This window comes from Eumetopias jubatus, unplaced genomic scaffold (assembly GCF_037043125.1).
Source record: "Eumetopias jubatus isolate StellerSeaLion01/CBP00866 unplaced genomic scaffold, mEumJub1_p1.0 scaffold_10, whole genome shotgun sequence".
NCBI classification, from domain to species: Eukaryota; Metazoa; Chordata; class Mammalia; order Carnivora; family Otariidae; genus Eumetopias; species Eumetopias jubatus.
Genome location: NW_028274816.1, coordinates 107,668,956 through 107,683,589, shown reverse-complemented (window position 1 = coordinate 107,683,589; position 14,634 = coordinate 107,668,956). Strand labels below are relative to the sequence as shown.

The 14,634-nt window shown below is 40.1% G+C and overlaps 1 protein-coding gene across 11 annotated transcripts in view; it reads right to left on the bottom strand.

The window, feature by feature from the left end:
* Window positions 1–13,497, bottom strand: part of LUC7L3 (LUC7 like 3 pre-mRNA splicing factor) — a 30,594-nt gene extending 17,097 nt beyond the window's left edge. For 5 of the 11 annotated variants that reach the window (XR_015769354.1, XM_088028327.1, XM_088028328.1 and 2 more), the window contains exons 1-2: window positions 13,251–13,496; window positions 1,678–1,744 (exon numbers count right to left, since the gene is read on the bottom strand). Coding sequence is in view for 6 of the 11 variants with exons in the window: in XM_088028327.1 (XP_087884453.1) it covers window positions 1,678–1,744; window positions 13,251–13,349 (166 nt within the window). In the remaining 5 variants the exon portion in view is untranslated. Of the gene's footprint in view, window positions 1–524; window positions 611–1,677; window positions 1,745–9,096; window positions 9,242–13,250 lie in introns of all 11 variants that reach the window. The other 6 variants (XR_015769353.1, XR_015769352.1, XM_028091361.2 and 3 more) reach the window with 4 other exon arrangements.
* Between the last annotated feature and the right edge of the window lie 1,137 nt (window positions 13,498–14,634).

The following is a 14,634-nucleotide window of genomic DNA, read 5'->3' as shown; positions in this document are numbered from 1 at the left end:
TTCTCAAACCTTAACCCTGATTTTATTTCAGATTTCTTCAGTCCCAATTTCCAAGAGCTCTTTTTTGGTTTTTCAAAAGTCCCCTTTTTATATAGTACCCTATCCCTGATATCCTCTCTCATTTCTCTGAGGATACTAAATTTAGTTAAGACTTTTAGTATTTTAGGGCACCTGGATGATTCAGTGGATAGAACATGCAACTCCTGATCTCAGGGTTGGGAGTTCCCCCATTGGGTATAGAGCTTCCTACTTCAAACAACAACAACAAAGTATCTTTTCTTCTGCTTTCGCCATCATCTCTAATTCCACTAAACTCCCCCCCACCCCCCGCCCTGCTGGTTTTGGTTAATCTATCGTGTTGAAGGTTCTCCTCACGTGTCTAACTGGTATTCCTTGGCTGGCAAAACACTTCCAAAATCTAACTGGAAGTTGGTATGCACAGGCAGGGTTTGTCAACGAATGGGCTTTACCACAGGAAAACCAGGCAGCAAAATTCTTTTAGGAGATTCCCCAAGGGTCAGTACCTGTAGATCACTTCTCTGGAACTGTTCACTTTCTCTAAAGAATCCTCTTCTCTTCTGCCTGGGGAAAAACATCTGGCTGTATCCTTCTAGGAACAGGGCAGAGGAAGGGAATGGGAAAACCCCACTATTAAGAATATAGACTTAACTCTCTTAATAAGTCTCATTTTTACTCATTACTGCCCTGTGCTGTGTCTGGAATCCCAGTATCTAGATTCGTTCAGCCCTAATGTGCTTCTAAAGCTCTAGGGCAAGCATCATGCTTAAATAATTAACTTCTCTTTTATGTTTCTAGAATGATACTAATTATGTACCATCCTGAAGAAAAGTCACTCTTTTTTTTTTTTTTTTGGCATTATGTGGTTCAGATGGAACTACAGTCTCGTAGGTCCAATTTCTCCAGAAAAGAACCCCCTACTGTCTCCTGGGATACAGGGGTGGGAGACAGAGAATCACCAGATGCACAGGTTTTAAGAGTCCCTCCAGGGACATTTGGCAATGCCTTTTTAGTTGGAGATGTTTCTGGTTTTCACAGTTGAGGGGTGCTACTGGCATCCAGTGGGGAGAGGCCAGGAATGCTACTAAACATCCTACAGTGCACAGGATAGCCCCCAAAAACAAAATTATCCAGCTTAAAATATCAAATGTCACAGTTGAGAGACCCTTAACTAGACTAATCTTTCATTTTCAGCCCCATGACTCAACTCTGCCTTCTATGGTACCTGGTGCCTCCAAATGCTCAGCCTGTCCAGGGTTCTGCTGATCAAAACTTCCTTTTAATATCCCCTTCTGCAGGCTTTTAGGGTACAGGTTTCTCTGCCCTGTTGAGTTTGCTGCTACTCTTCCATCCACTTGTCATCTTCCAAAAATTTGTTGGTATCTATAACTGTTATCTCCTCTTCTGTTTATACCTTTTTTTGTTTTTAAATTTTCATTTTAGTGGAGGGTTTTGGGAGGGAGTGGAAATAGACATGTATGTTTACTTAAGCCACCATGTTTTAACTAGACTGGCATTTATTAATATGCTAAAAAATCTAAGCCAGGAAAGAAATTATCTTATCAACAAACTTTAAGAGAAAACTTCTTGGAATTTATGAAGTACCAGTTTTTATTTTAAATCATAATTTGATAAAAGCTACATAGAAAATTCACTTACCAAGATCAGAACGAGTATTGGTGAACAATTCCGCAGGACAAAAACCACAGAGATAATATTTACAAACCTAGTGAAGAAAAACAAAGGTACTTTAAAAAATTGTTCAGCTTTAAAACTATACTGGAAAAGAGTGCCAAATTACTATTTTTCTCATTTCTTAACCTTCATCTTTCAACCAAATGAGAACAATTTTATTTGTTAAACCCACATCAGTTACAGTAGTGACTTTCCAACTCCCAAATTTCAGTAAAAAATGTGCAGGAGAGAGTTACCAGTACTTCCTACTATCTACTTTTAATCACCGCTCTCCCGACATAGCAACAATATGGGAAAGATTTCTAGAAGAACAAATTTTATTAAAAAAAAAACAAAAAACTTAAAACTGTTATTATCATTCTAACTTTGTTAAAAAGACCAGAACCAATTTACAGATTAGGATTTGGGAATCACTGTCTAAATTACAAATAACATTCATTTAAAGCGATCTGGATCGGTAGCTTCCCTTAAGAAATCCTTTAACTCTAAATGTACTGGATATTTTCACATACACCAGCACTTTACTGAGCAACTGCTGATGGGCTCCTATGGTATGAACAAAGACTATTACAGGAAACACTTTTAATTCTCTCCATCAGTACTTTAGTAACTCCTTCAGATATATTTCAAGACTGCTCTAGCTGATACTTATTCTATACACTGCAAACCAAAACCTGTTGAGCAATATTCCAAAGTGTCTTTCTTACTTCATTGTTATTGCATAATCAATGTAAAACTAAGACATATGAGAAGAAAACATGTTAAATTTAAGATTGAATGAGAGTTCTTTGTCGATACTTAGGACTGGATGTTAAATCTGCAATCAATTATTTTCTTCCTTAAAAGTCTTTTTTTTTTCCTTTTTTCTTTTTTAAGATTTTATTTATTTATTTGTCAGAGAGTGAGAGACAGCACAGGTAGGGGAATCAGCAGGCAGAGCAGGCAGAGAGATAAGCAGGCTCCCCGCTGAGCAAGGAGGCCGGGCGGGACTCTGGGGTTGATCCCAGGATCCTGGGATCATGACGTGAGCCAAAAGCAGACACTAAACCAACTAAGCCCCCCAGACGTCCCTCAACTTTTAAAAAGCAGTACCTATGGGGCACTTGGCTGGCTTGGTAGAGCATGCAACTCTTAATCTTGAGGTTTTGAGTCTGAGCCCCACGTTGGGAGTAAAGGTTACAAATAATCTGTACAACCATTGTGGAGCTCAAACTCACAACCCTGAGATCAAGAGTCACATGCTCTTACCGAATGAGCCAGCCAGGTACCCCAAAGATCAGCTGTTTCACACTTGAAGTAATATAGTTCCATAAACATTGTCCAGAAGAATTAAGGTCATAAAGAACAATTAAGATTAAAAAATCATAAAGATTTAGTTTTATATCAATATTAACCTGTTATACATAGAGTATCTCTGTATAATTTTCTTTAGAAGTACTGCTAAATACTGGATTTTTAAAATTATTCTTTGCAATTTAAACATTCTTACAAATAAAGTATTAAGAAAACTCCTATATGCTCACAGTTAGTGTTTTTTCAAATTATTTCCAAATTCTCAGTGCTCATGTGATATTTTAAAATGCTATATACTTTTCTAATTATCAAAAAGTCTGATTTGTTTCACTTGGCATCCACAGTAAGTGTATCACAATAAAATACCAATGCCAACACTCAATCTTAAAAATAACTAGGAATCTTTTATTTGAGGGAAGGAGAAGAGAGACAAGTATGCCATTTATCTTTCAGACCATTAACCCTGGTTCCCAAGGCTCAAAATTTAACAAATTTCCAATAACTGTAATAATTACATATAATAGCTTAGTAAGTTATTGGCAGCATTTACATCGAAAAATTGTACAGTTATATAATTTAAAAATAAATTTAGTACGTGGCGCTCATAGATATGAAACTTTACTATTGTGCATCTTACTTTGATTTTATTATTTTTAATATAATTTCTATTTATCATCTTAACTAATAAAACATAAGACTGGGGTGTCTGGGTGGCTCAGTCGTTAAGTGTCTGCCTTCAGCTCAGGTCATGATCCCAGAGTCCTGGGATGGAGCCCCGCCATCGGGCTCCCTGCTTGGCAGGAAGCCTGCTTCTCCGTCAACCACTCCCCATGCTGTGTTCCTCTCTCGCTGTGTCTCTCTCTGTCAAATAAATAAATAAAATCTTAAAAAAATAAAACAAAAAACCCCATAACACTACTGTTCCTTTGTTTAAACTGGGTCAATCTCTATGATCCTCAAAAAAGGCTCATCATTAAAACAAAATAGGGGTGGCTGGCTGGCTCTGCCAGTAGAACATGTGACTCCTGATCTCGGTTGTGAGTTTGAGTCCCACATTGGCTGTAGAGGTTACTTAAAAAAAAAAAAAAAAAAAAATCTTTAAAAGAACAAAAGGAATAAACATTTCCATGGTCCCTCTCCTGACTCTAAAACATAAGCCAATACAAACTTTCTCTAAGAAGGAAATCATATAATTCTTTTTGGTAATGAAATATCAATATAGTACTTATTGAATCTTAGTTTTAATAGTATTTTTCACTGAAATCAAACTCACCCAGATCTGAGTTTGGGCTTTACCATATATCGCACGGCTTTCTGTAAGACTGGTGATTACTACTAGCTTCAAGGTTTGTCATAAACTGTCTGTTTTATTTTATTTTAAAACTAAAATACTTGTGATTTTCCACAGCTATGTAGTTTTACTCTAAAACCTAAGCCTTATTCATATAAATTAGACTTTCTAAAAAACAGATTCTTGGGGCACCTGGCTGACTCGGTGGAACATGGGACTCTATATCTCAGGACCATGAGGAGTTCAAGTCCCACGTTAAAAAAAAATAAATAAATAGACAAACACAGATTTTAAGTGGTCAAAACTTTAAATGTACTATGTCAGTTTTTAAATAAAATACAATTTCAAAACAGTATTTTCAATTAAAAATAAAATGAACACACTCTCAAATCTAGTATGTACTGCATGGGATTTTAATATAAACTGGCACTTAGGGGGTGCCTGGGTGGCTCACTCGGTTAAGCATCTGCCTTAGGCTCACCTCATGATCTCAGGGTCCTGGGATGGAGCCCAGCATCGGGCCCCCTACTGAACAGTGAGTCTGCTTCTCCCTCTCCCTCTGCCTCCCACCCCCGCTCATTATCTCTCTCAAATAAAAAATATTTTAAATCAATCAATCAATCAAAAAAATAGAGTGGCACTTAGGGGCACCTGGCTGGCTCAGTCAGTGGAGTCTGCAACTCTTTCTTGACCTTGGGGTGGTGAATTTAAGCCCCACGCTGGGTGTAGATTACTTAAATGAGTTTTTAAAAGAACCTTAAAAATTAAAGTGGCATTTAATTTTAAGTGACATTTTAATTTTAAAAGGTAGAAAATGGCACTTCAACAATCACTTAACACTTAACATGTGCTAAAACAGTGCAGGAAATCCAAGAATGAGTAAGACCCACTCCTCAAGAAGATCACAGTCTAATAGAAGACAGTCAAAAGCAAAAAACAGAGTGTACTAGAATATACATGCAACACTAGATACAGAAGTGATTTTAGTCAGGAATGTCAGGTCATCACAGGTGATGAAGCTTGAACTGGTTCTTAAATTCAGAAGTAGAAAGCCTGCAAGACGTTCTAGGCATAAGGAAAACAACATGTGAAAAAGACCTAACAATATGAAATGGGCTAGTGTAAACAGGTATGCTTGGAGAGAGAATACAGTGCAGTCTGAATCTTGGCTGACACCCACTGTGAACTACAGACTTTAACTCTGCCTTGGTTTCCGCATATAAAAAAAAGGAGACACTATTTCACAGTGAGATTTTTTTTTTTTAAGATTTTATTTCTTTATTTGACAGAGACACAGCGAGAGAGGGAACACAAGCAGGGGGAGTTGGAAGGGGAGGGGGAGAAGCAGGCTTCCCGCCAAGCAGGGAGCCGGATATGGGGCTCAATCCCAGGACCCTGGGACCATGACCTGGGCCAAAGGTAGAAGGTAGACCCGCAGTGACTGAGCCACCCAGGCGCACCCACAGTGAGATTTTAACACTTAAATTATATGTTTGTTACATTGGGAGAGAGGGGCGAATTTGTCTGACTTTTACAATACTAGTTATTTTTTTTTTAAATGGTTTTAGGCACTATGTATGCCAAGTAAGACATGCCTGCCAGTGGGCTAACCAGGTGCTTCTTACAATTCAGTCCAATCATCCCATGTAAGACAAGGGAGAGCAACCACATGACCTGCCCTAAAGGTATCTAGTTATTTACAGAATCCAGATTAGAACCCCCTTTCTTAATCTGGTTCTGTATGTTCTTTCCACTCTTCAACTCTCCTTAAGATACACTGTAACACAATGGCACATCAAAATGTTACTCTACCCATTAATCCCCAGGGACTAAGGATCTTTAAAAATACTATCAGTCTGATAACCAAAGGTGGGAGGGGTAGGTACCAAGACAGTAGGGTGGCCAGAATTATTGTGATTTATCCTCTTGATAAAACTAAGGCAACACGACTGGCCAGAAGAGTTCAATCTCAATATCATCCTTTATTGAAGTCACCACCAGTGAAGAGAAAGCAGAAATACAATCTTGGAAATCTGACTCAAATATTTTAATTGCAAGTTTCTATCATATTAAACAAAGGCAAATTGTCAAAAATTAAAACAATTATCTGACCTGTGATATAGTGCTGGGAAAATGACACTCCAAACAATCCTAGAGGGCTGTGAGACAATTTGGCAGCATCATCAAAATGTAAAACGTGCATTCACCTTAGCCATTATCCTTCTAGGAACCCATCCTACAAGTGACCCAGCTTTGTGTACTAGAATGTTCACTGCAGCTTGGCTGGTAATGGGAAAAGAATTAGATATAATCTATATACCCACTACAGAACAAAAAGTTAAAAAAAATTAAGGTAGATTTATTATCTTTTTTTATTTTATTTTTTTAAAAAGATTTTATTTATTTATTTGAGAGAATGAGAGAGAGCGAGCACATGAGAGGGGGGAAGGTCAGAGGGAGAAGCAGACTCCCCGCTGAGCAGGGAGCCCAATGCGGGACTCGATCCTGGGACTCCAGGATCATGACCTGAGCTGAAGGCAGTCGCTTAACCAACTGAGCCACCCAGGCGCCCCTATCTTTTATTTTTTAAAAGATTTATTTGAGAGAATGTGAGGGCACAAGTGGGGGGTGGGGGCAAAGGAGGAGAGAGAAGCAGGCTCCCTGCTGATCAGGGAGCTCAACGTGGAGCAGGACCCTGGGATCATGACCCACACTGAAGGCAGATGCTTAACTGTCTGAGCCACCCAAACGCCCCTTTATTTTTTTTTTAAGATTTTTTATTTAAAAAAAATTTTTTTAAGATTTTATTTAAGCCAGCACGTGAGAGAGCACAAGGAGGGAGAGGGGCAGAGGGAGCAGCAGACTCCCCACTGAGCAGGGAGCCTGATGTGGGGCTTGATTCCAGGACCCTGGGATCATGACCTGAGTTGAAGGCAGATGCTTAACTGGCTGAGCGATCCAGGCACCCTTACATTTTTTTTTTTATTTTAAAGTAATCTCTATACCCAATGTGGGGCTCGAACTCACAACCCGAGATCAAGAGTCACATGCTCTACCAAATGAGCCAGCCAGGCACCCCAACTAAGGTAGATTTACATGTACCCAAGGAAAGATGCCAGAACAGAAATGAAAGTTGTTAAATATGTATTTACACATTATGTAATATTACATTAAGCTATCTATAACTTTCACTTGTGTATGTGTATATGTCTGTAAGATATTAGGAAAAAGGCTCAGAAACATACCAATTTTTAAATTTTCTAGAGGGATTTGGCAATGGGGAGGGGAGGCAAGCACAGACTTTCATTATTTCTAAGTTAAATTTTAATTTTTTATAGCAAGCATGTCTCTTTTGGTAAAAAAAATAATAATTTTAATGGTGCTAAACTCAGAGGGAAAACATAAAATAGTAAAATCAATCCCAATATATTAATGGAATCAATCTTTAAGGGAAAGAAATATTTAATGCAAAGAAGACAACACACACTGGGAGACTTTAGCAAGCATGTAACTCAAAATATGCTGAGACTTCCACCTTAACAAAAACAGTCCTGTTTTTTTTTTTTTTTTTTTTAGCATTCAGTATTCGCTCCTTCAAGGCACAGTCAATTCTGGTCATTGATTTAGATCATTTCTGATCACAAAAGTACATTAAGAATACCTTACTGATTTTTGTCTTTCTACACCCACTCGAATCAGTTAAGAGAATTCCCCCTTGAGCTAATCAAATATTTTCAAAGCCATCTGCATTATTTGTTAAACTGCTTTCCCTAAGTCAGTGTATTCCTAGTTGTTTCTCACCCCAACAGTCAGGCCAGCTAGTTATTATTTACAGATAGTAAAGCCCTCAAATCATTAAAGGACATATAAACGTCTTTACAGACAACTATGAGTTTTTTTGGTTTTCTAAGTTACTAACAACCTTGGATACATTTTTGGTTCCATGAGATAACATGTTCCATTTTATAAACAAATCATAAAAAGAATGTATTTATTCAATTTCTATTTCTGGTCATCTAAATACTGGCATTTAAAATTCATCATGTTGGCAACAATCTGATATTCGATCTGCTTAGAATTGTTTCCCAATGTAATTTTAGTCCCAACTTTTCTTTCTTTTTTTAAGATTTTGTTTGTCAGACCGAGAGAGCGAGAAAGCACAAGCAGAGGGAGTGGCAGGCAAGGGGGAGAAGCAGGCCTCCCCGCTGAGCAAGGCGCCCGACCTGGGACTTGATCCCAGGACTCTGGGATCATGACCTGAGCCAAAGGCAGGTGCTTAATGGACTGAGCCACCCAGGCATCCCTAGTCCCAACTTTTAACAAGGTTTATAAAAACCATTCAAAACCAGATTCCTGCCCACCTATCCACATGTCCCCTTCCCCAACAAAAACAAACAAGAGCTCCAGCTCTAACATTATTCACAATTTTTCAGGCCTAAGATTTTCTCCAACCCCTAGTAACATGTCTTCTCTCCCATTCCCTCAGGCCAATTCCTACTAATCCTTCAGGTCCCAGTATTTAAGGGCCACTTTAAGAGGCCTTTCCCAAGTACCCCAGTCTAGGTTATTAGATGCTCCTCTCACGTGTGCTTTTCTAGACCCTATACATTTCCTACTGTGGCACGTACCAAATTGTGTTACAAAAGCACGTTTACTCCTTTACATCTGCCACCAGACTGATGGTTCTCTCAGGCCACGTGCCATATCCACACTATTACGGTGCTACATTTTTGTTGAATAAATGAATACAGGAAATTTCCCCAAGTTACAACTAAGAAATGATGAGAAAATTGGGGCACCTGGATGGTGTAGTCCGTTAAGCAGCCGACTCTTGGCTCCCACTCAGGTGGTGATCTCAGGGTCGTGAGATGGAGCCCCGCGACAGGCTCAGCACGGAGTCTGATTAAGACTCTCTCTCCCTCCCCCCAAAATAAATAAATAAATCTTAAAAAAAAAGAGAGAAATGATGAGAAAATTAAGCATATTTCATAAAACAATGAAGCACTATTACTAAAAGTTTCTCCCTCTGTGAAGAAATCAACTCTAATGATACACATTTTTCCCAAAGCAAACAAATACTAAAGAAATACCTTAGTATTTTCAATGTGATGGTAATATTGTGGTTATGCCTTCTTGAAGTCCTTATATTTTAAAGATATATAATGATGTCTTTAAAGCTTAAATGATAGAATTACTTCAAAATAAAAGAAAGGATAGGAAACATAGAAGCAGTAATACTGGCAACGTGTTGGTAATGTTGCATTACCTCTTATGTAGAGAATTCACTCTATTTCTGTATATGTTTTGGGAAGAAGCAAACAGCAGTTATGTGCACATACAACACACAGACTGCTGCCAATTTGGAGAAGCCCAACATTTAGCACGTACTACAGAGTAGGACCGGAAATGCCTACATTTCTGACAGAAAAAACATTTTGGTGACACTGAACTAAAACTATCCAGTAAAATACTTAGATATCATGCACTATAAGTACTAATTTTTGTTTCCAAAGTTCACAAATAAAAATGTGGTTTTAACTTTTCTTTTCCAAACAGCTTTCAGTGTCAATGAAAATATTTGTTAACATTCTGAAGATTTTAGAAAAGAGCATTTAGTTCAATTCCCTCCATAAATTATTAAACATTCACTGAACAGGGGGCATACCTGAACTTGATAAATGATCAAAGAAATCCCATTTTGGGTATTATTAGAATCAGAGTTAGGCCAACAGTTAAGTAATTTCACTTCTGGGTTCAGATCTACAACGTAAAAATCTCAATTTGGAAATATAAAGTTCCTGTTATAGTATACAAAAGATAATGAAAACTCTAGACCAAAGCTTAAAATCCCCTACAAAAAAAATTTAAAAAATAGGGGGCGGCTGGGTGGCTCAGTCGGTTAAGGGTCCGACTCTTGATTTTAGCTCAGGCCATGATCTTAGGGTTCTGAGATGGAGCTCTGTGCTGTGCTCCATGCTGGGAGTTCTAGAACCTGCTTAAGATTTTCTTCTCTCCCCCTCTGCCCCTCCCCCTTCTCTTAAATAATTAATCAATGGGGAGGGGAGATCCCCTACAATCTTTTCAGATAATTAGAAAGCTATTCATGCCATCTCTAGCAAAGACTGAAATCTCCCCATGTGCACACTAAATGAAAGGTGCTCATGCTAGGCAGTCGCAAATCATATGCTTTCCTCGTCTCTGGTAGTTGTTTAGAATTAACAGAGCAGAGCAAACAAACTGCTTAATGCAAAAATACTAACCTCAAGGAAATGTAAAATATTAATAAACGAGGCAGTAGGATATATGAATGAATGCTTGGAATGGTATTAAAACTAATTTGACTTTAGCTGAAAACTACTTTCTCTCAGATTGAGATAGCAATCTACAAAGAAGTTGGAAATGCTGTAAAACCTCAGTAAGGCACTTTCCAAGATTCAACCGGGATAGTGGTTACACATACACCACTAAAAACAAAGGAAAGGTCGATAATTTACATCACCAATGCATCCTTCACTTAAAAAGGAGCTTCAAGTGCTACTGGTTCACAATTAAAAACCCGACTAATCAGGTGGGTCAAGAAGCTATAGTTCACAAGCTTTACAATTTGTAAGAGGCCATTTAAAGAAAACCCAGATTTCTGGGGCTTTCCCTCAGACCTACAGATCAGAATCTCTTCGGGGGAAGTACAGAAATCTGCATTTAAAACAAATTCCACAGGTCTGTCAGATACAGACATCCAAAAACTACCTTTACCATTAAGGTAAAGTTTCCATTTCAATTGTTAAACAAAAGAACCCCACCTGGCTGAAATAGCTTTTCCCATCTAGTGCAAAGGTAGCAAAGAAAATTTTCCAGATAGAATGGGAATGTAAAAATATTTTGAAATATCAGGTTGCAGTGATCCTGGAACCCTCAGAGTACATGCTGGGGCTGTCCATTTTTTCCAGGATTTTACCACTAACAACCAACAGCATAAGAATATGCAAATAACCCGGAAGTGATGCCGTGAGCTTCCACAGCTTTATTTTACCCCAGAGTAATTCACTCTTATTTAGTAGAAGAGGCCATGTGCTTTGTTCCAGGTCAACACCAACCTTCCCCCCCCCCATATGAATCTGAAATACCAGTAACTGACTTTTTCAAATCCCTGGATTCCGAATGAAGTGCAATCTGTCATTAAAGGCATAAAGAATCCTGGTGACAAGCACCGAGAGTTTAAATCAATGAGAAACACTGTAAGTGAAAGATTATAGCTGAGATGACATAAAACCTAAGTTGCAATTCCCAGAGCCCCATTGCTAACTATAAGCCCATGGTATAGAAAGCAATGTGGCAATATACCAGCACCAGGAAAACAAAGTTTCTTCACAACACGTGTTCAAAAACAAGGAGGCAGTAGACTGCTCCAGTTGATAAGCAGGCAATGAAAAGCAATTTTCTCTTTAATCCAAAATACATTATGTCCAAAATGTCCTATTTGCACATCAACTAAATCGTAATGTTTTTTGTGTTTTTTTTGCAAGGCAAGACGGAAAGATTCTTAAGTAGTTTAAGAAAAAGTGACTTCACTATGACAAATGCCTAGAAAGAAAGAGGGTCAAAACAAGCGACCAAGTTACTCAGCTTCCTATTTAACAAGCAGGGGAAAAACCGCAACGTCTAGAAGAGAAGAGAAAGAAGAGACAAGGCTTTCAAAAAGCTTCCCCTCTCTTGAGGTCAATGACAAATGTGTGAATCTGACCCCACACAATAAATTCTACCATAACCCTTCATACTACTTTGGAATAAAGCAACACCCCAATACAGCTTTCCACTTACTTGTTAAGATACCGAAAGGACTCATCTAGAACATGCTTATTTTCCTGCATTGCAAAAGAGAAATTTTACTCTGACCAAAGCCTACCTTAAAAAAAAAAAAGCGCAACTAACTTTTTTAGAAAGCGTATTTGTTCAACTATACCTATTTTGATTAGTAACTGCCTTTAAATTATCATGTTGTTTGGTTATAACTGCAAGCTAAGTAAAATTAAAATCTACATCTGTTCTTCAGGTTAAGACCTAACATAACACTGCATGTTCAAAACACTTGAAATACACTAGTATCTGCAGAGTCAGTTTGATAGGATTGTGGAAAGTGACCAGGACTACAAAGATTAGGTTTAGTTTCGCCACTTAACTTGCCAAGAGACCTTGGGTAGCCTCTCAAGTCTCATCTGTGAAACTGGGGTTGTATTTACCCTTACGCATAAGGTAAAAAGGACCAAATGAGTTTTGTTTTATTCAGGTATAATCAACAGTGTTTTATTAGTTTCAGGTGTACAATATGATTCAACAATTCTGTGTTTCTCAGTGCTCATCAAGATACCTGTACTCTTATCAAAGTCTTTTGTGAAAGAAAAAAACCCTGACAACCATCTACATGAAGGGCTTACTAAAACGTACTGCTATCAAACATATCTGTAAATCATCACGGGAAATCCTACCAAGTTATGACCTCTTAAAATTTTATTTCCTCATATAAGCGTCGAAATTGAACCATTCTTGAAGTAATACAGTGCCACGATTTTTACCACTAACCCTGGCCAGAAATTTCAGTCTAAATACGACGCTCAACCCAAATAACGGAAAAATTTGCCTTTTTCCCTATCTCATAATGAGGTGAAAACTCCAAAGCCTCTAGATGTAATAAAATCCTTTCCCGCGTTTCCCTGCCTTATTAAGGTGCTTTTCAATTCGGCCAAGGGCCCTCTCAGACTTACTCGATACTACAACAACAAAAACAAATCCCTCATCCCCGGACCCGGGCGGGCTCCTCCCTCCCGCCACAGAATCAGACACTCGACCCTGACGCGGCCCGCGCCCCAAATCGCGCCGCGGGCCGGATGGGCCCCAGCCCGCGCCGCTCCCCTCCCCCACGGCACCCGGGCACAGACCCAAGGCCCGCGGGACTTACGCTCTCGTGGTCCCACCGCACGTTGCTGCGCTTCTCGTCCGGGGCGAGGTTTCGGTCCCGGCCCATTAACTCATCCAACAATTGCGCGGCCGAAATCATGGTGCTTTTCTCGGGCTGCTGCTGCCACCAGCCCTGGCACCCGCCAAAGAAAACGCCGGCGACACAGTCGCCAACCCCTTCGGCCCACTCGCAGGCCGAAAAGCCTCCTCTAAAGAGGAGCCGACAAGACAAAATGGCCGCCGCGCGGGCGCCTTCCCATCATGCCGTGCGCGCGCGTGCGCCCGGGGGGACACGCCCAGGTCTGGGAGGTGAGGAAGAGCCGGCTTCCGCCGGCCCGGGGGCGGAGCCTGCCGAGGCTGGGCTCGGATCCAGCCAGGGTCGGGCGGCCCCGCCCTACTCTGAGCTTGACGGAACCGATGGGCACGCGGGTCGGTAACGCTGCACGCTTTCCTGCCCAGGCACCGGTCTTTCCCGAGCTCTTTCACTGGGAGCCTTCGTGTTGAAGCTTGGACTCCTCTCCGAAATGAAGAAGGGGGTAGCGTAACTCCGCACCACGCGGTGCAGTCGGTACCATCTTCCAGTGGAGGAAGCTGAAGATCTGCACTCCCAATTTTGTGTTCCGACCCCCTCCCTGTTCCTAGTCATTTGCGCTAGCCTCCTTTTCTACCCGCCGGTCCTCCCACCCCAATTCCCCTGATTCACTGGGTGGGAAGTCAAGCAGGGAGAGAGAGAACATGGTTTCTACAAGGTCAGGCAGAGAGTGAGGAGATTTTTTTTTTTTAATCGAATTAGTCGAATTTTTTAAAAATTATTCATCTATTCAACAACTGAGTATTTACCGTGTGCCTGGTAAGCCCTTGAAGTTTGAAGCTAAGTCTTTGCTCCCCGAGACCCTGAGGATTATTGAGGGAGACAGTCACTAAAGAAATGAAATGTATCAATATAAATTGTGGTAAAGTTCTCCATCACAATTAAGGGTATGGACTCTAAAGCCAGATCAACCTGGTTTGGTAATCCCCGGCTCTGCCGCTCGGTGCCTTCTTTTTTTTTTTTTTAAGATTTTATTTATTTATTTGAGAGAGAGAATGAGAGAGAGAGAGAGAGCATGAGAGGGGAGAAGGTCAGAGGGAGAAGCAGACTCCCTGCCGAGCAGGGAGCCCGATGCGGGACTCGATCCTGGGACTCCAGGATCATGACCTGAGCCGAAGGCAGTCGCTTAACCAACTGAGCCACCCAGGCGCCCCAACTCGGTGCCTTCTTTACCCCATCGGAAAAATGGGATTCATGATAACGGTCCTGTTAAAAAGAAATAATAGGCCCCACATTGGAGTCACTGTTGATAAATTAACCTAAGACTTAATATGTAACCTAATTGCAGTTTTAG